General features: G+C 41.2%; 1 protein-coding gene across 1 annotated transcript; it reads left to right on the top strand.

Annotated features, from left to right (window-relative positions):
- The first annotated feature begins 188 nt into the window (after positions 1-188).
- plag1 (pleiomorphic adenoma gene 1) lies at positions 189-19,286 on the top strand. Its single transcript, XM_031876000.1, has 3 exons — positions 189-317; positions 11,692-12,048; positions 12,253-19,286. The coding sequence occupies exons 2-3, from the start codon at positions 11,801-11,803 to the stop codon at positions 13,430-13,432; spliced, it is 1,428 nt and encodes a 475-aa protein (XP_031731860.1). The 5' UTR covers positions 189-317; positions 11,692-11,800; the 3' UTR covers positions 13,433-19,286.
- The last annotated feature ends 1,209 nt before the right edge of the window (positions 19,287-20,495 follow it).

Genomic DNA, 20,495 nt, shown 5'->3' with positions numbered 1-20,495 from the left:
AAACGATTGACAGTACATCGAGCAAGTCAAAAAACGGAGTTTCACTGAACAGGACTGTAGGATACATTGAAGTGGAACTGGCAGCGCCTTACACAAATCAAAAAACCCAAGTAGGCGGGACTTCAAATGGGCGTGGCTAAATCATAGTGCGGTTGCATCGCAGCGCATACACACAATGGCTGCTCGAAAGAGAGGAAAGCAAACAATTTTCAGGCCCGCCGCGTCTAGCAAAAAATATGAGAAAAAAATTATTAAAAATTCGGAAAATAGTTGAAAGTGAAGAAAAACCCAACAGAAAGGATGTCAAAGCGACTGGGGTAAGTTTGGTGTAAATTAAGTCAACGGTTACTCAGTTCTTGAATTAAAATATCGGGGTTATTTAAATTATGAGAGCGGGGTGAGCTGGGGAAAAAGTTTGTGTCAATCAGTACCCACTTTGGGACCACAGAGAAAACAAGGGAAGGCACACGTTTTGATTTTAAATAACATTACATTATGTCACCGGTGATATTGTGTCACGGTACGTGTCCACGAACTTTAAAGACTACAGGAAACAGTAGAATAGGAAAGTTAAGTTAAGTTAAGTTGGACAGAGCCTCCTCGCTTAGTATATAGATATTTTTAATATAATAACAACGGCAGTGCAATGAGCACCGACTGGAGCAGGCGCACTTGGATTCAGCAATAATGTCATTTTCCCTGCTATTTGCATTCACATTTAATTTTGCCCCATACACACAGTGCCAACATATCCTTATCGATTCAATCATCTCCTCTCCAAAACACGATGTACGACCACGTAGCGGCTGTAGTGACATAGTCTTTCAGGTTACGCTATAGCTCTTAACTGCATGTATTGATCACGGTGTCATGCGGATGGCAGGTCGGCTATCGCCCGCTGTAAGGCTTCAAAACAAGAAGCGGCTCGATTGCTTGTCAATAAAGTAGCAAAATGGAGGGAGAACTAAAGGCAAAGTAATTATGCAATGCTTGATATTTGGTTGTGCAGCGTGCATCTTGTAAGACCAAAAGTCAACTTGTGCTCAGTTTGACTGCTGTGGCAGGTTGCACTGAGCACATTAGTATTTCGAATTTACAAGAGCTGGTCCTAAAGCTACAGCGTGCAGGAGGAGCCTGTCATGTTCAACACTATAGCTGGTGGCTCTGAACGCTGGAACAGTTGTGAGATCAGAAGCTTCTTCCACGGCAGATTTGTTGTTGAGTGGAAGCAGCCCGTGTATTGATGTCGGTGGTTTGAAAGCTGCTGTTGAAACAGTTCCTGAGAGGAAGTGTGTTGTCAGTGTTGGCTCAAGTCTCTGCACCTGTCCTATACCTTAAACCTTAAACCAGACATCTGATATGGAATTAGTCTGCCATTGTTCTGTAACTGTAACATTATTTGGACTCTGGTCTTGTATAGACCGAAGTGTTACTGATATCAGTGTGGCTGCTGATTGCACGCGTTTTTATTCATGAATATATTAGAGGCCTGATGTATAATGCTAATGTAAATTTAAAAAAAGACAGCAAGAGACAGATGTCAGATGTTTGCTGTTGGCTTCACCTGAGACTGATTGCTGGTTTACGTTTAGGCTAAAATGTAATTTTCTATATATTTAATGTTAGAAAAGATGGAGGGAATAATGTTGACATGAAAAAAGGGAGGATGTGATCTGCAAAGTCCTGCATGCATTTGTCCAATTCACTGCTCATCAACTGTCCAGGAAATGAAATGTTTATACCTTTTTAAATGCTTGCTGAGTTTCTTAAAATTTGAACATTCTTAACAAGATAATTTTATGGAAAATTAAGTAATTCCATTTAACATTTGAAAGAATTTAAATGTTTTGATAGTGACACATTAAAATATGCTGCAACTGTTGTTATGAAGGCAATATAATTGATGTAGTTCTTTTAAAAAGCCTCCTCCTTCTGCCCGGGTTCTTGTCATAGAAATGCTCTGTATCTAAAGCATTTGTACTTCCTGTCCTGACATCAGAAGTCTCTAGCAGCTGTGATTAGACAGAAATGTGTCATATGCACTACAATCCTGCTGCTGTGAACCTGAGTTTAAAAAGTTTATTAACATGTGCAAAATAGTTGGCTGACATCAACATATTCATTTGCACTAATTTATTCTGTTGGAAATATATGAATCACTTCAGAGACAAGTGCTTGTAATAAACTTTCATTTCAACAGTGAAAGGCTTGAGGATGGATTCCTCTAACGATCATGCTTTAATGTTACAGAACATTTTGAATTCAATTACTGTAATGCAGATATATCTTCCCTTTCCACAACCACAATGAGGCAGTGGCTACTGTCGTACTTCAAATAGATGTTGTAGTTTTTTTAATAATAATAATAATAATAATAATAATAAGAGCAGATCTTATCTTATCTGATCAGATAATTCTCCATGTATGAAATTTTAGTTTTGTGTGAATTTTCAATAATAATATACAATATGAGAATGTGTGATGGCAGATATCGTGTGTATTTTTTGTTTTTCTCTGCTGAAGTTCTCCTGTGTTGAGGCAGCACAGTTTAATTTTGTGTTCATGTGTTTTCATTTTAAAACATGGTTAGGTTAGGGCAAGAGCTACAATTCTACAAATGTCTCTGTTGCAATAAGGAAAAGGCATTCTATGTAAGGGGGTATGTGAGAAAGCTTTGGGGCATTACAGATTCTGAATGAACCACCTCTGGTAGCCTTTTCTAAAATATTCCCGTTGTGGCAGCAGTAGGATGGGGAGTTCTGTGTCATGGAGGCTTCCATGTGATCACCTTGAAAAGACATGTCTGACCTAGCGGCTGCAGGGTTTAGCTGGGTGACCCTGCTCAGGGATATAAGATCACTTCTGCATGCTCATCATTACAAATGTATCAGAATTAAAATACAAACTGTGTAACAGTGTCACATGACATTGCTGTAACTAAACTACTCCTGTGTTTCATACGTTGTAGACCATTTACTTCAAATAGGAACACTATTTACGCGGTATTAGTAGTAATATCTGTAGTATAACCATACTTGACACCTCTGTGTTATTAGTACATATACCTACATGTACCTGTATTACTTGTGTGTATATATATATATATATTAAATGTATAGTAAATATCTATATTAATTCCAATGCAGCACCTTACCATACCATATTATAATCATAATATAGTATTATCATTGCATATATCTGTGATGGTTCTAGTTGTAGTTCAATTTGTGTTTCCAACTTTGGTGGGAAGAAAGGCAGAGTTAGAAGGGAGTTCAATGCCAATGAGGCAGCACAAACGGAGGTGATGGTGTTTGAATACAATTTACATTTACATTGTACAACTGAAGAATAATGCTGAAAAACAAATCCAAATTCACTCTGAGATTATTGAAAATTACTTTTTACCAGGATGTGTAACACAGCTGAGTCGATTGTGGGCTGGTGATTCCAGACCCCCAAATTGCCCCCCATGGCCAGGCCAGGAGCTACTTACATGGCAACTGGCTGAGTGCTTGTGTGAGTGTTTGTCTGTGAATGGGTAGCACATTAGGATAAATGCATGATGTAAATGCAGCCATTTATACCTGCTGTCAGACTGTATGGCCATATTGCTTTATACAGAGAAAAGGGTAGGTGAGTTACGCTACACTTATTGACATAAGTGGGGTTGACACTAACATAATACAACTCAACAGCATCACAAACTACAGCCTCCAAAACATACATTTAATCTACACCACTCAAACAGTTTCAACAAAGACGAAACCTTCTAACCTTCATGAAGGGAGGATGTATTGCAGGACTGTTGTATCAGGTGTACCTAATAAACTGTCAACTGAGCGTCCAGCTTCAGTATCATTTGTATCACCTATCTAACAAAGTTTTCTCTGTGGTTTGGAGTTTTGGTACACTCCCACTGTTCCATTGACGTCCATCTAACATATAGCAGACTCCCTGTTGCTTTGTTGTCAAGTTGTAGTGAAAGGAGTTGCTATTAAGCAATTTTTACCATTAATAACTTTCCACTAGATCTACTGGAATACTTTTTGTTTTGTGAAACAGCTACAGGAAATGCAGTCTGTTTGCTGAAAAAGTTCCACTTTTTGTAGTAGTCTTGACTTTAGGGTTTGTCTCTTTGTTAAGTTTGGCATGTAGTTACATTGCATCTATTTAGCTGATGCTTTTATTCAAAGCAAATTCCAATAAGTTTGTGTGGATGAACCCAAAAATTGCAAGAATCATGCAAGTACATCAACTTTATCAAATATACTGTATACTTCAAGTGCTACTTAAAAACAATAAAATATAGAGAAATTGTTTTTTATAATTTGCAGTCTGAGCAGATGAGTATTCAGTCTGCAACAGAAATGTATTTCTGAATTCTGTAGAGTACAGGACAGCAAGCAGTTGTGACTAAGTTGAGCGGTAGCCAGGCCCATCTCATATTGGGAGAGTATCAAGCCGTAGTAGAGAGAGTGGTGGACGGGCTGGGGTGTGTGGTTTGACCATGTCTTGGATGGAGGATGTGTCTGAGACATTCTCAGCACGGTAGGCCAGTACCAGTGTCTTGAATCATATTCAAACAGCCGCCGGTAGCCAGTGCAGGGTGTGGTGGAGCCGTGTAGTGTGGCAGAACTTGGGTAGGTTGAAGACCAGCCAGGCTGTTGAGAGGTCAGATGGCACATGCAGGCGCACCAGCCAGAACGAGTTGCAGTAGTCTAGGCGAGAGATGATCTCCTGATGTTATGGTGAACGAATCTGCATGAACAGTTTCAGGAGCAGCGAGAGACAGATTTCACATTTTATAATAAAAGATATTTGTTGAATACGCTCAGTGTCTGTAGAGTGATGACTGTGTGTCTGGGCTCAAGCTTTCGCTGTCGGTGCGTAATTTTAGCGTAACAGAGAGCCTGCTTCTGAAATGCACTGTGGCGCTATTAACTCCAGTGGCCGAGTCGCAGCTAGAAAGCGGCGCAGCTAGAAAGCGACGCAGCTAGAAAGCGGCGCAGCTGCTCCTGGTGGAATCCAGGGGTGGTGGTGCTCTGGAAGGTGTGTGTTTAGATTGAAGATGTTTCCTCCAGATACTGCCACCTTCATCAGTTTACAGATTGCCTCATTATCAGGTTCCCTATTAGCATTGGGTTTAAATCCGAAATATTATCAAAAAGGCCCTTTTGCTTTGACACCAAATCCTCTAACATCGTCCTGTGGGTCAACTCCGGAAGGAGGTAAAGTGTAATAGGTGCTCCTTAACTTTTGTCACACGATAACAGAAATCTGACGCCTGCTATTTTGTGCTGCGACTTTGCTGCTGCTGCTGTACAGAACAGACACTTCCACTTTAGAATTGTAGCGTGCATTGTGCAACAAACTATTGGTAACATGCTTGGTACTATTTTACAAATTAGATTGTTTTATTTGAGGTAATAAAGAAGACATTTAATCTTTGTATGCTATGTGTGGTATATTGATCACAATAATTGTGATATGGTTGTAATGAGTACTGATGCTTTTTGGACCTTCGTGAACACAGTCCTGTTCTAGTGGTTGTAGCATGCGCAGTACGGAAAAAGGGTGTTTTTCCATGGCCGAATGAAGTGAACAAAGGCTGTCTGTGTCCGCCTCGTCAATACACCACAGAAACTATTGACGATGATAAAAAAGTACATTTCTCGCAGGGAAGGAGAGACACTCTGTCAGTGCCAGTGAGTACGATGGCCCGGTTTGGAAGAATTGACGAGGTCAAGCCAGAAAATTAACAGTCAGCGTACATAGAACGGATGGAACAGTTCTTCGAAGCTAATGACATAGCCGAAGATAAACAAGTAGCCACGCTTCTCAGTGTAATGGGTGCGGCTACTTATGGGCTTTTGAGAAATCTGGTGCAGCCAAGAAAGCCAAAAGATAAGACATTTGACGAAATAGGGTGGAATAACAAACGAGGACTGCCAGAGGAGACTACTCTCTGAAAATGATCTCACTTTTGAAAAGGCTTTTGAGATCGCTCTCAACATGGAGACTGCCGACACAGACGCACATCAGTTGAGAGGGATGGAAGGTGAAAGTATCACAAGGTGAGGCCACAGCGGACAAGGAACTGCTACAGGTGCAATGGAAAAAATCCCCAGCCAAATGAGTGCCGTTTCAAAGAGACTAAATACCATAACTGTGGCAAGACTGGGCATATTAAAAAGGCATGTCGGTCTAAGTCACAGACAGAGAGTGAGAGGCATTCACAGGGCAGAGGACAGCCAAAGAAATGCACAAAATATGTGGAAGCTGAAGAAGATACTGAATTGGGTGTGTTCACTATTTAAAATCTCACGATTGAAGACGCTGACCTGTATAAAGAAACATTCACTGTAGCTGATGTGAATTTAGAGATGGAAATGGATGCAAAGAGTATCATTTCACGGGATACAAACAGGGAGAAATTATCACACTTGCCACCGCAGAGAACTAAAGTTAAGCTTATAATGGAGGTCACATTCCTGTACTGGGGCAGATCACAGCCAAGGTGGTCTATGAGGGGCGAACAGTGAACTTGCGACTTTTAGTTGTTAAGGGGAATGGATCAACACTGTGTGACAGTAATTGGCTAACGAAACTGAGGCTAAACTGGCAGCAGATAAAGCATTTGTATGAAACTAAGTGTAGATCACTTAGTGAGGTGCTAGATAAATATTCAGAGGTGTTCAGAGAGGAGTTGGGGACTCTGAAAGACGTCAAAGCCTCAATCAGAGTTAAACCTGATGCACCTCCTAAAAGAGCTCAGGAAACTGGCATTCCAGTTAACTACAGTGAATGGGCAGCACCCATAGTGCCTGTGATGAAAAGAGACAAGTCACTCTGCCTATGTGGGGATTATAAAGTGTCAGCTAATAAGGCAGTTGAAACAGGAACCTTCCCATTGCCACGTTTAGGGGAGCTGTTAGCAACCCTTAGTGGAGGTAAGGTATTCTCCAAGATAGACTTAGCTAGAGCTTACCAGCAGGTGTTGCTGGATGATGACTCCAAGAAATACACTACCATCAATACCCACAGAGGATTATTTGTGTAGAACAGACTCCCTTTTGGAATTAGCTCTGGACCGTCCATATTCCAGTGAATTATGGAAAATCTAATGAAAGACTTACCAGTGGTAGTTTTTCTTGCTCATTATGGGACGCTCAGAGAAGGAACATCTCCACAACCTTCAGAAGGTCCTACAACGGCTTCAAGAAAACGGACTACGAGTGAAACGCTCTAAGTGCGAGTTTGGCAAAACTGAAATAGAGTACCTGGTCCATGTGCTGGATGAGCAGGGCACACACCCTTCAAAGGACAAAGTGAGAGCTATTCAGGATGCTCCGGCTCCTAGTAACGTCAAGGAGCTCCAGGCGTTTTTAGGACTTGTTAATTAGTATGGAAGATTTGTGCCACAGCAAAGCACAGTCTTGGCACCATTGTACAGACTGCTCAGAGGACAAGTGATTTGGAAATGGGAGTGTCACGGGAGTTTTGGACAGGACCCAATAGCAGACCACGAGATAGGATTGAGGAAACGAAAATACTTTATTTTTAGAAGGTACAGCATGCGGAATCGACGGGGTGGTTCTCCGTGGACCGATACCGGAAGGCAGGCAAGATTACTGTGTGGATCCCTTGGTCCGACACAGGGCTGCAGGCAGATCGACGGTGTGATGTCCCGTGGATCGACACCGGAGGCAGGCAGATTAACAGGTACTCGAGGCAGAAGACAGTACCGGGTTGAAGCTGGTCCGGGAATGAAGACGGTACCGGGTTGAAGCAGGTCCGGGAATAAAGCCTGTGACGACTGTTCCGGCATGAAGACTGTGGAACACAACGGAGGGCACGGGGGATTCCCGGACCGGCGGACACCGGAGGCAGGTGCTCAAGGCAGAAGACGATACAGGGTTGAAGCGGGTGAAAGACGGTACGAACTGACAACCTGAGACTGCAGGACCAGGGTTGGTATAGTGCCAGGGGAATGATTAGTGGGATCTGAGTCTGGTGTGTCAGCCTGTGGGAGGTAATCGGCTGGAGTGTCCGCAGCTGTGCACTAATCAGAGGTGTGGCCATAGGAGGTGTCTGGAGAGAGAGGAAAAACACAGAGCACATGGCACACAATAACAAACAGGGGAATGACGGAACTCATGAGGAGAGGAGATCAGGGGAAACAGAGGTAACACACAACGGGTCAGATAGGGATCCTGACACTGAGGTTGAACAGGTTGCTTTTGTCAAGTGTCCTTTGGCAGAGAGCAGTGACACAGGAACAGCCGTGACTTCAGCTCTAGTCCACTCACTGCTGGCGGAGCATATACAAGGAGCACTACTAAACGCAACACAGGTTGCAAGGACGACACGCACCGCCAGTGAGTTGTCGCGAGTGTATACTTATGTCATAGAGGGCTGGCCCACTCAGGTACAGGAAAAGCCTAAAGGTGTTTTTCACAAAGAGAAATGAGTTGTCCACACAGCAAGGTTGTGTCCTATGGGGGACTAGACCAGGTATGGTGGCCAAACCGTGACTCTGAAGTGGAGCAGACTTGCAATGAATGTGAGACATGTCAGCTGGACCAAGGTTGGTTCACGAGTTCCCGGGTGAGTCCTGGAAAAGACTACACATAGACTTTGCTGGGCCTTTCCTGAGCCACATGTTTATGGTTGTGGTGGATTCACATACAAAGTGGTTGGAAGTGTCACAGATCACCTCTCAAGCTACTATTACCAGGCTCAGGAGACTGTTTCCCTCTTACGGTCTGCCTGAACAATTTGTGACCGTGCAACCACATTCAGATCTGAAGAGTTCCAGACTTTTGCCAAGCAGAATGGAATTCTGCACACGACAAGTGCACCAGGACATCCAGCAACAAATAATCTGGCAGAGAGAGATGTCCAGACGTTCAAGGCAGGTATGAAAAAGCTTGCTCACACTTCACTGAACAAGGTCAAGGTCTCACTGCTCTGGACTACGCCTAACTGCACTACTGGACAGTCCCCGGCTGATCTGCTTCTTCACAGACATATCTGGACAAGGTTGTATTTCCTAAAGCCTTATACCAAGGAGGCGGTGCGTAAGAGACAGTATCAACAGAAAGAACACCATAACGGCACTGCTGCAGACTGGTTCTTTAATGCGGACAACATCGTTTATCTGCACAGCACTGTGGCGGGGAGTCATAAGTGGATTCCAGGGTTGGTTGTGAGACAGACAGGCCCTGTGTCGTATGAAGTCAGTGAGCGGGACTCCGACACAGTACACAGACGTCATGGAGACCAGCTGCGAGCTCGAGTAATTGCTGAACCTGATATAGATGTCACGGAATCACAGGCTGAAGGTGATGGTGAAGACTGCAGCAGTTCTCAGGAAGTTGTTGACGATAACATGCAGACACCCGAGCTTCTGGAGCCCGAGCCAGTGGCTCTGAGGGGCTCAAACCGAACTGACTAAACCACCAAAGCGATATATGCCATAAGACTGTATACCCCTACAGCGGACTGTTTCTTTTAGCTTATAGTTGGATGAACAACCTGAACACATACAAGACTTATAAAGATGACAAATATTGTGTTAACTTAGGCCATATGTTGTTTTTTGTTTTTGTTAAAAGTACCAGACAACAGTTGTTCAGTTAAGAGAAACATATTTATTAATATTTCCAGAATTATATGGAATGCTTTGTTATTCTCAGTTAAAAGGGGGAATAATGTAGTATATTGATCACAATAATGTTGTATGGTTGTAATGAGAACTAATGCTTTTTGGACTTCAGTAAACACGGTCCTTTTCTAGTGGTTGTAGTGCGCATTTCCATGGCCGAATAAAGTCAACAAACGCTACCTCTGCGTTAGTCTCGTCAATACACCACACCCTATAAACTGACTACCACAGCAGGCCTACTCAGACACAGATTCTCTCCAAGTTATCCTTCAGCAGTTGTTTCTTCTATCTATGCATCATGGTATATAGGACTCACAGTGATGAACCCTCCTGTGATTTTTAGTAAATGGGAAAAACCCTTCATCATCAGTCATCACTAACAGATAGTGTAGGCTGTTTAAGGAATGAGTATTAGTATATGAGTATACTTGGAATATCTTTTCCTGGTGAACCCGACCCATGCAGCACACATGCCATCATTTACCATGATGACTTACACACTGACTCACAAAGTAAAACAATACCAGTGCCACTGTTGCAGCTGGTTACAATACAGTACAACAATACAACATAAACAAGAAATATATAAGAAGAAATTAATTTAACACAACAAATATAAAATAACAATGAAAAAACATCAGTAATGAATAGAATCAGTGGCTCAAAAAAAGACTGGTGCCACAGTTTATAAAACCTATTCTCTGAGTTTTCAGTAGTGTACCAAATTATTTAAAGTTTCAATTGGGTTTGTGTTGGCACAAAGGCAAGTGTAGCTCATGGTACCAAGGCTGAAAAGGTGTATCTAAGTTAAAATAATGAGCTTGGGGTTTATCTGTCAAATTTGAGTTCACCACTGAGGTCCAGATAATCTAATATTCATTCAGGCTGCAACAAACACTCACTCATCAACTGAGAATAAAGAAATGTGTTGCTTATTGTCTAACATACAGTATAGGCCTATATCATGAAGGCAGCTGGAGATGAAAATCTGTAGTTTGGTTCTGTTTTAGCATTTTTTTTGAAGATTCCTCATATCTGTTGTTCATGATATTGTTCTCCTATATCGGCCAGAGTATCACAATATTATAAGGACTGTCAGTCTGAGAAGGGATATACACGAGAACAAAAAACAGGTATCATTCTTGCCTGTTCCCCGCCATGATATAGAGGCTTATGCCTGTAATCCAGTAGGAATTAGAGGGAAGGGCGGCGGTATTTCATTTAGTGGTATACAGTCACTTGTTGTGGTATTAAGGATGTGAAGTCTCTCTTTTGGGCACTCAAAACGTTTACCTCACTAGTGAATAACAGTCAATGTTTCTTATGTCATCGCTGCATCTCAGAATAACATGAGGAAACGTTTGGATACTAGTTAGAATATATCCGCTGTTGTTTTTTTTTTTAAATTAGAAATAAATAAACTCAAACGTACACTATTTATTAGCTCCCAGTAAATTGGAAATGCATCATTCTGGTCAGATAAACAGACAGACAGAAGGACTTTTAACTTTTTAGGTGTTAAATATATTCAAAATAGTTTTTTCAAAGGGAAAGTAATAATCGATGTTACAGAGCATTTTGAAAATGTCAGATGTATTTTTAAAAGAGTTTTACAACTTGTTATTCTATTCAAGATGTTTGCTTACATTGTATATATATTTCACCACATTGAATATCAATTTTGCTCCTCCTTCAAATTCATTTCCCCACAGGTATCATTTGAGCTCATGTTATACTCGGATCCCCACTGATGGTTCTGATTATATTGCTTGTAATTAACAACTCCTCTTCGGTCACATGACTTGGCCAACTGAAACCAGCTTTATGTTACCAGTTATCCAGGATCACCAACGTTCTCTCCAGGCTCAATGAAACCCAAAGAGAGCCAGGTTGAGTTGAACTGGTTTTGTGATAGGGGCCTCAGATCAGTTGATTTATGACTTAGGTTTTAGTGTCCTTTGTACTGCCAGCAACCTGAAACTAAACCATTCAGATGACGTTTTCTCTCTCTCTCTCTTTCTCAGGCCCCTGACTCCGGGCGGTGTTGAGCACATAAAACTGGATAGAATAATTGCATCAGTACTAGTTGGGCACTGCGCCCCAGTCCATGTAGCTGGTCAGCCTTAGAGTGCCATGGCCACAGGAACCCACGGCCACCGTGACCACATCCTGGAGAGAGCCAAGCTTGCAGCGCCCACAGGGAGGCGCAGGAGAGCAGAGGGGAAGCCGAAAAAGAATTTCCCTTGCCTGGAGTGTCAGAAAGCTTTCAACAGTCTGGAGAAGTTGAAGGTGCACTCGTACTCTCACACAGGAGAAAGACCCTACCGCTGCTCCCACCCCGAATGCACCAAGGCATTCGTCTCCAAATACAAGCTGCTACGGTACAGACTAGCAGCAGTACATAGCAGGCTGCAGCATCTTGCTTTTCTCTTTACACCTTTTGTAAGATAGTGCTCAATAGTAATCAGAATATGTTAATGAATACTAGTTTTCAGGTCTTGTGTTTATGTGTGATGTAAAGCATGCCTACTTTAAACGTGATTGCAAAAATTCTGAGTGCTCATAGAATGTGTCTGTGTTCCAAGGCATATGGCAACTCACTCGCCAGAAAAAAACCACAAGTGTTCATACTGTGAGAAAATGTTCCACCGCAAGGATCACTTAAAGAATCACCTACACACTCACGACCCCTACAAGGAGGCATTCACCTGTCAGGAGTGTGGCAAGAGCTACAACACCAAGCTGGGCTTCAAACGCCACCTCGCCCTCCACGCCGCCAACAGTGGAGACCTCACCTGCCAAGTATGCCTGCAGCCATTCCCCAGCACTGGGGTTCTTCTGGAACACCTCAAAACACACGCTGGCAAGTCCTCTGGTGGGACCAAAGAGAAAAAGCATCGCTGCGAGCACTGTGAGCGCCGATTTTACACCCGTAAAGATGTGCGACGCCACATGGTGGTGCACACCGGACGCAAGGACTTCCTCTGTCAGTACTGTGCCCAGCGCTTCGGTAGGAAGGACCACCTGACACGTCACGTAAAGAAGAGCCACGCTCGGGAGCTGCTGAGGGTAAAAAGTGAGCCAGCTGATTCGCTGGAGCCCGTTGTCTATGACCTGCCGTCTGGGGGCATCAAGGGCGAGGTCCCGGGAATGCTGACACCAAGGCTCAACATGTACACAGGCCCCATCCTGGACACGGAGCCCTTCCCCACCACCACACACCCTTTTTCTTTTAAGTACCCACTGGGTTCCAACTTTACCTCATACACCGTTTCCTCACAGGAGCGGGAGCAGAATCTAAAGGGAGAACTGGAGACCTACCTGATGGAGCTACAGAGCAGCATGCCCTCCTCATCTTCTGCAGCCCAAGAACCCCAACTCTCCTCCTCCAAACTCGAGTTGGAGCCTCAAGTGGGCGTGCTGGAGGAAGCGAGCGATGGGGTGTCTCTGTCTAAAATGTCTACACCGATGGCAGCAGCCACCGCAGGCGACTCTCTGGCATCTTCGTCTTCTCTGATGGACTTCTCACAGCTCTTCAACTTCCTGCCACTCAACGGGCCCCCGTACAACCAGGCAGGGGGCAGCGGGGGGCAGGGCATTGCCTATCCACCCAATGAAGTGCCCACACCTCTCGTCCAGCTGCCCCTCCAGCCTCCAGAAGGCCCAGAGGCTGCAGAGAGTCCGCTTCAAAGGCTCCCCTCCTCCTTCATATCCAACCTGAGCACACCCACCACACTGCCCCGCTTCCACCAAGCTTTTCAGTGATCCAGTATGTACTGCGCATGGCACACATGCACTCTAACACACGCATAGTGACACACATGTTGAGCTACACAACCTCCCCAGCAGACACCAACAAGATGCTAGCAATACATGTTTGAAGATATAAGCACTTCTGTCCATTGAATGACAACATGAGCAGATATAAACACATGCAGCAAACACATAATGATCAGCACTGAGAGCAGCACACACACACACACGGTTTGGCTCAATCAGCTTTCTAATTGCTACTGTTGAGATGTGTTCTTTTCACCTAATAAGCTTTTAATTGACGAGTTGGCAAATCTTCTCCACCTCTACTCCCTTATGACAGGTTCACTTAATAGCAGAACAATTATTTTCTTGTGCTGTGTGGGTATGCAAATACAATACCCAATTTCTCAATCTTGTTCTATGTACAAGTTTTGTAACCTAACATTAGCTGATGTGATTACCAAGAGAAATTACTTTTTCAAAGAGAACATTTTTCATAAACACCTTTTAACTGAGCACAAGCAGTAGAATTCACTGCAAACACGCCACATTCACATTAATGGAGCAAAAACATTTTTTCCGCAATAATGTAAAGGTGGCTTAACTGTGACTGTGAGAGCTGTGTCACTTTAAACATGAATTCTTTTGAGAGTTGGAGAATTTCCATATAGATGAATACTAATAGTAATTAGATTGCAGTGACTTATTCTTTCCTTTACTTAACCCCCGTGCTTTGAATAGATAGTCCTAAGGAAGCAGTTTTTGCGATTGATACAGCACTTTGAACATTGTGATGTCGTCTGTCATCGCAGTTGACCTTTGTTTTATCTCTTTCTTATTTGTGGTAGGGACCAAACAGTAGTTTGGGTATGTTTTCGATATTTGGGAAAATTCAATATAAATTTGTCAAACATACTTTTAAGGATTTTTATCAGAAAGTGAATTTAGTAAATAGGTTAAAACATTGATCTGGTTCTTTTGATCAATCCATAAAGCAGAAGTTCATTGACATGATTATAGACAAGGGAACTACTGAGCAACAGTATCACAGTGAAACATTTCATTGGTTGGTCAAGTTTGATCTTAATTCTGCAACAGTGGGGGCTTTTTCAATGAGAGCTTACACGTCTTTGGAGTTTCTTAGTTATCACCCAACACCAAACCAAAGACTGCCCAACCCACTGCTGCAACATTACTGTCGACTGTTCAGGTATTAGTGTTTTTCAACATAGAGACTTAATTGACACCAAAGGCTGTCAATCTCTAATTTCGCCCCTAAACACCCTCTCCACCACAAACGCACAGCATCCCCACCAACAAGGCATCTGGATGTCTTATAACTGCGATTCCACACAAACACACCTAGACATCACTGTTGATGAGCCTTACCCAGCGAGCTCGCTGAAATGATGCCTGTCAACCTCGCAGTGGAGTTCTCTTTACTTAAGGCTCAGTGTGTCATTTCTGATGGTTTTGCTACTGAGCTGTTGCACTCTCCTCTTGCTTGTGCCTTATTTTTTATCATCAAACTTTTTCGGTGGGAGTAGATGACACTGTTTGTGACTGAAACAAAAAATATTAGTTGTTGATTGAATGCAGAAAGCTGATTTAACATCCGGAAATTATTACTTTTGAAGTGTTTATATGGTACCTAGTACCATTTTATTTCATGTGTCATAAAAGGTCGTTGCAGTGGTGGTATAAAAAAGTGAACCATAAAAATTCAAATTGGGATCTTTAAAACTGATTGGAAACTTGTTTCAAAAAGATTCTCCATAGTTTTATTAATATTTTAATGACGTGTTATCATCTAGGATGATCTACTCAAATTTAAACATTTACTAGTTAAGAAAACAAAGTTTTACAACGCACACCACCAATATGCGCATTCAAAGCGAAAATAGCATTTGTCAGATTAATGGCAAATACAACGTGCTACAAAGGTGCTCTGTTTACTGAATATTCCAGCCACTCTCTGTCTTTGAACCCAGACCAAGGTACAACAGTAATATCAAACTGTTCAGATAAATGACACAGCCCCGGTCACAGCTGGACTCGCTTCACATTTTAGCTACATAGAAAGTTATCTGGACAGTGTTGTTTGCTAGCACATAGCCTATATAACATTAAAACACATATCAACAAACATTATTATTCTAAAAAGTGAAATGATTTCTTTAAGGAGTTGTCTGTGCTTGATGGAGAATACTTTAATTAAAATCAATTCCTAAAAGTATTTCGAGAATGTTTCAGCCAGTAAACTCTTTATCTAGACAGTAATCTGGCACAATGTTGGCTACGAAACACGCTGCTGTCGCTCCGCTCTTTCATTTAGTTTTGTGATCTTCGAAGCATGCAGATTTACTTGAGCTGTCGTCCCTTCAACCTCCCTTGTCTCAGCACTTCCTCTCCTCCTCTCTCACACGTTACTATCTTACTCTCCTTGCTGTGTATCCTCTTCCCTTGCTATAGCTAAATGCAAAAAAAGTATTTTCTGGCATGCATTTCCAAATGATACATTGGTTGTTGTTCAAATATACTGATTATTTTGGTAACTATAAAACATACGACAGCCCCAGTTAAATAGACAACCTGCTGCCCATCACATGATTGCATTAATTAAACAAGAGATATTCTAAAGTGTTGCTATACCACAATGCTGACATGGCTTTTCTCTTTTTGCCCTTTATAGAATCAGCTGGCGAAAGTTTATGAAAGCTAGCATTAGCTTTGAGTACAGCACGCTATATAATTAGTTAAATTGGTTTACCATTTTAACAAAGATGTGAAAATGGTAAAAGGGACAAATGCCTACCTCGAAAATAATGGCAAGTGTTTTTTCTGCACTTGATTGAAATATACCAAGCAACAAAGGTTTACCGACCTTGTGCTCCAATGTCCTGTGTCTGGAACAAACCTGGGCAAATCAGCTGGCACACTATCTTCTGCCAGTAGGTCAGTTTCAGACAAGGATTTATATCTGAAATATTTGATATAAAATACAAAACAATTTCTATCCAATCCATCAAGAACAAAGTACAAAAATCCTAATTACCTAATTAATAGTATTTAAATACATTCATCTGAAATAATACCTATCCCTGAATCTATATGAAGTCAATGTAACATTTTGTAAAATCTACCCAGATAGTCTGAGAAGTGTCCAATAGAATGGAGGTGAAAGGTTCTCAAAGTTCTGAACAATTCATTCCAGTATCTTCACACTTAGAAACGGATTTTTTTCCATGTTAGATGATTCATCCAGTGCCAATACAGGAAGTAGTGTGCCCTGTATGTTGAGCAACAACTTGGATTAGCATGTAGCTTGTCTGACAGGACACAGGAGCTTGAGTTCTATCACAGACAAGCAAGAGGCCTTTTAATTAAAGTGCCCATGTTCTAACCTTGAGCAGCCTCGCAGAGAGAATAATTTAAAAAAAGCATTAGATGTTAAAAAAAAAATCATTGGATGTGATCTGGGGTTTCACAGAATCGAATAATATCAGCAGTCTTGTCAGCTTTAGGATTGGGAAAATGACATGAAAAAAAAACCAACACTAACGTATCGGATAATCAGTATCATATAAATAACCGTTTTCATTTACAAAAATGTCAGTTATCAGTGACAACTACTGGCACTCCATTAACATTAGAAAAACATGCTGCGGTTGAATTTCTCAAATTGTTTAAAAGTTTTGACTGCTCCATAAAGCAAATCATATGTACCTCCATTGTACTGGTGTAGCCATACAAATGAAACCAAAACTATCTTCATACCACTTGAGGGAATGGAACAAAAAAAAAAACATACAAAATTGAAATACAATCAATCTTTTTTGAAGGACACGATGTTTTAGTGTGAAAACATTTGTGATTCTTATCATACAAATTATTTTTTCTCTTTTCTTCCTCTTCCAACCCAACCATCAAGAGGAATGCTTCTCAGCATTTTCTGAGGCTTTTGTTCATTGAGAGCTTCAGTTGTGTGTAGCAAGGCTCCACTCAGCATGGCATTTACTGCTAACCAAACAGCTCACAAGTAGGGAGGAGAATCAGTGCCTCAATCAGTCCACACAGACCGTACAGCATGAAGTCATGCACACCAGTCAGGATGAAATCATACATTGTAATCAGAAGTTGTGCCTTATTTTCATGCAATACACATAACAGATCAGTTGTTTGGTCTGATTCAAAGATGAAAAAATGGAACAAATACTGGCTGCTTTGGATCAGATGCTCATCCGTGACAGGTCCATGACAGAAACATTTCACACGGTTCCAGCATTTCCTCAGACATGTGCTGAATGAGTCACAAAACATCTATAGTTTTTGAATGTTCATTAAAAACATGTAGAGATTAGATACAGAATACATCTGTGATAACAAATGGGCTATTAGCAGAGATATTTTTACTAACACAATGCCAAGTGAATCATAGTAAACTAGAGTTAGTACTTGTGCTTTGACATGACACAAGCAACTGTCATTACCTCTTTTGGCAGTTACTCAGTTTGGTTTAGCCTCATTTGTGACCTCAGCACCCCCACTAAGGGTTGCATTCCCTCTGCAAACCTTAGTGGAAAATCCAAAACTTTCTCTATTTCTCATTCTGCGCTGACGATAAAGATCTGTGAGATGATCACAAAAATACATTCAAAGTTGACACCTGCTGCTGGAAAAGACATTTCATTTATCTTTTCACGCATTTTTCCAATACGGTTTGTGTATTAAATCCAAATCCTGATCTAACATACAGGATACTATGGAAACAAAGCGGGCTGTCTTCGGGTTAGTTGTCCCACTCCAACAGCTAATGCTAGAGTTTATGACTGTAGTCTAGTTTCTAAATAATCTAGAGCTAGCGACCATTAGCCAGCAAAGTAGGGCTGGGTATCAACTGAAATATGTGCTGATCAAAGGTGTGATCAGATCCACAACCTTGTTGATTTCTTCTTTGTCCCAATAGTTTCTGTTTTAAATCCATATTTTGATTAAAAGCTGAGGGCAAACAGACACCTATTCTAGTCGCTGGCATACATTAAAGAAACAAATCAATGGGAAAGATCCACACTCATAACTCGGCCAATTCTAGACTGTATTTTACTTTTACAAAGTCCATGTTCGGCTGCTTATCTTTGGAAAACATTTGGCTTTTAAAATTCATCATGTCAAGTGAATAAACTCATAAAAACTCAATCTGCTGATGAAGGCCGTGAGATGCAGTTTAAAGGGCAGCACAGAATAGGGAACACTATTTTGTCAAACTACTGTTCCCTTGGAATATTGTTTTGTTTACAGTATCAAAACTCTGGTATCACACTGACACATATTAAAAAATATCAATCAATAACCAGCCCTATCGTGATGATAGCTGATTTATATCATTTCATAAAAGAAAGATGACATATTTCATCTGTAGAACAGACATCATTTTGGACACTTTCAAGAGACATTGGACTGCACACAGATGTGGCATAAATGTGAACTTAACAACCTGGACCCTTTCTCTTCCACCACAGCAGTTATCAGATGGTGCATCCTAGTTCCATGAAATGTTTGATGCATATATATAACCCAATAGTATTATCATTTACCTCACATAGTCGTATTGTTTTTGTGCTCTGAAATTCAAAAATAGAAGTGTTAAATACTCCATTTCCCCTGATGAGACATGAATGGACACAATATTGTTCTTAGTTATGTGAAATGTAGAGTTGAATGTGTGATATTTCAAAGCATTTATGGAAGTTTGCTATTTGTATCTTGTGAAGGTTTGTGGTTTTACAAGAAATGTTAGCGAGCCGCTTTTTTTTTTTATTTTTTATCATAGCACTTTTTGTAAATTGAATACCTTTTATTTCCTCCAATACTTTTTGTTTAAAACCTTTATTACAAATGTATAGATTATATATTTAGCTCTTTTAGAGAACAATAACATGTAAATACAATATAAAATGTTTTATTTTTACAGGTACAATTTTGACAGTGTTTTTCCTATCAAAGTGTCATTTTTGCTTTACTTGCACAAGTGTTCTGTGTATCTCATTGAGGGGTCTTTTAACAAACATTGTACCTTAAACACAGATTTTTGTTGGCCTGGTTTTTCAGAGGGCCTTCTTTAAATATTCAAGTGTTGGTTTAGGTGAGAGCACAAGCGATAATGAAGCTTGGATGGACGGTTCTATAGCACTTAATTCTATCATCCTTTCATGGGTTGTTAAGAAAGACAAACAAGATATACTGTATGTTCACTAACTCGTGGGTGATTTTGTCCTCTTCTATCATCCTTTGACCTCAGTGTGACATGAAAAATATGACTTGATTTCTTAGTGGTTTCTGCCTGAAAGCTGTTAGATGACAACAAATTTTCCAATCGGCTAACTGCATCATCAACTTGATGCATAACTCGTATGACAGAATCCAGGCATTTGATGTGGAGAGTATGAAAGCAATAAACTGTGGATCGCAGTTGAGAAAAACAACTACATTGGAGAAAGTAGATCCACATTTCAGCTCACAATTCTAAAACTAATCTAAACTTTCCTGTGAAAAAGAAATGATAAAAACAGAAAATCTCCCACAGTCGTGTGGTGACCAGGAGACGCTCTTCAGTGAGAGGCACAGACCTTCAGCAATTCATGTCAATCTTCTTTATAAGCTTCAGTGGTACCAGTAAACTTTATTGAATGTGTATGTAAGAAACACTGCAATACTGCAATACATATTTTGGTATTGGATCAAGCTGCTAACATACTTCTAAAGCTCCTTAAGGTGCGACAGACCTCTTTTCTAGTTCTTTAATGTATCGTTTGTACAAACAAAGTATCCAGTTTAGCTGAACAGTTGGCGTGTGTGCCTGGTTGTACCATATAGCTACATATATTTTATTGTACTGTGACTTTTGTAGTCTTTTTACAGACTTGCCTGTAATATCACATGCCTCCCTCATGCCCTCTCCACCTGTGTGTTGTGATATTGGGACACTGAGTCATGGTGGGAGATTGTTCTGAGTGAAGTCACTCTGCAGAGATGAAGACGTCGGTGCTGACGCTGACAAACACGCCTCCACGTG

This window comes from Anarrhichthys ocellatus, unplaced genomic scaffold (assembly GCF_004355925.1).
Source record: "Anarrhichthys ocellatus isolate YVR2014 unplaced genomic scaffold, GSC_Weel_1.0 scaffold101, whole genome shotgun sequence".
In the NCBI taxonomy this organism is placed as follows: domain Eukaryota; kingdom Metazoa; phylum Chordata; class Actinopteri; order Perciformes; family Anarhichadidae; genus Anarrhichthys; species Anarrhichthys ocellatus.
This window is presented reverse-complemented; position numbering and strand designations above follow the sequence as displayed.

Bases quoted from the DNA above. Each gene is read 5' to 3' on its own strand.
- plag1 (XM_031876000.1), top strand. From the start codon at position 11,801: ATGGCCACAGGAACCCACGGCCACCGTGACCACATCCTGGAGAGAGCC. The intron at 12,049-12,252 runs GTACAGACTAGC...CTGTGTTCCAAG, and splicing joins TCCAAATACAAGCTGCTACG to GCATATGGCAACTCACTCGC.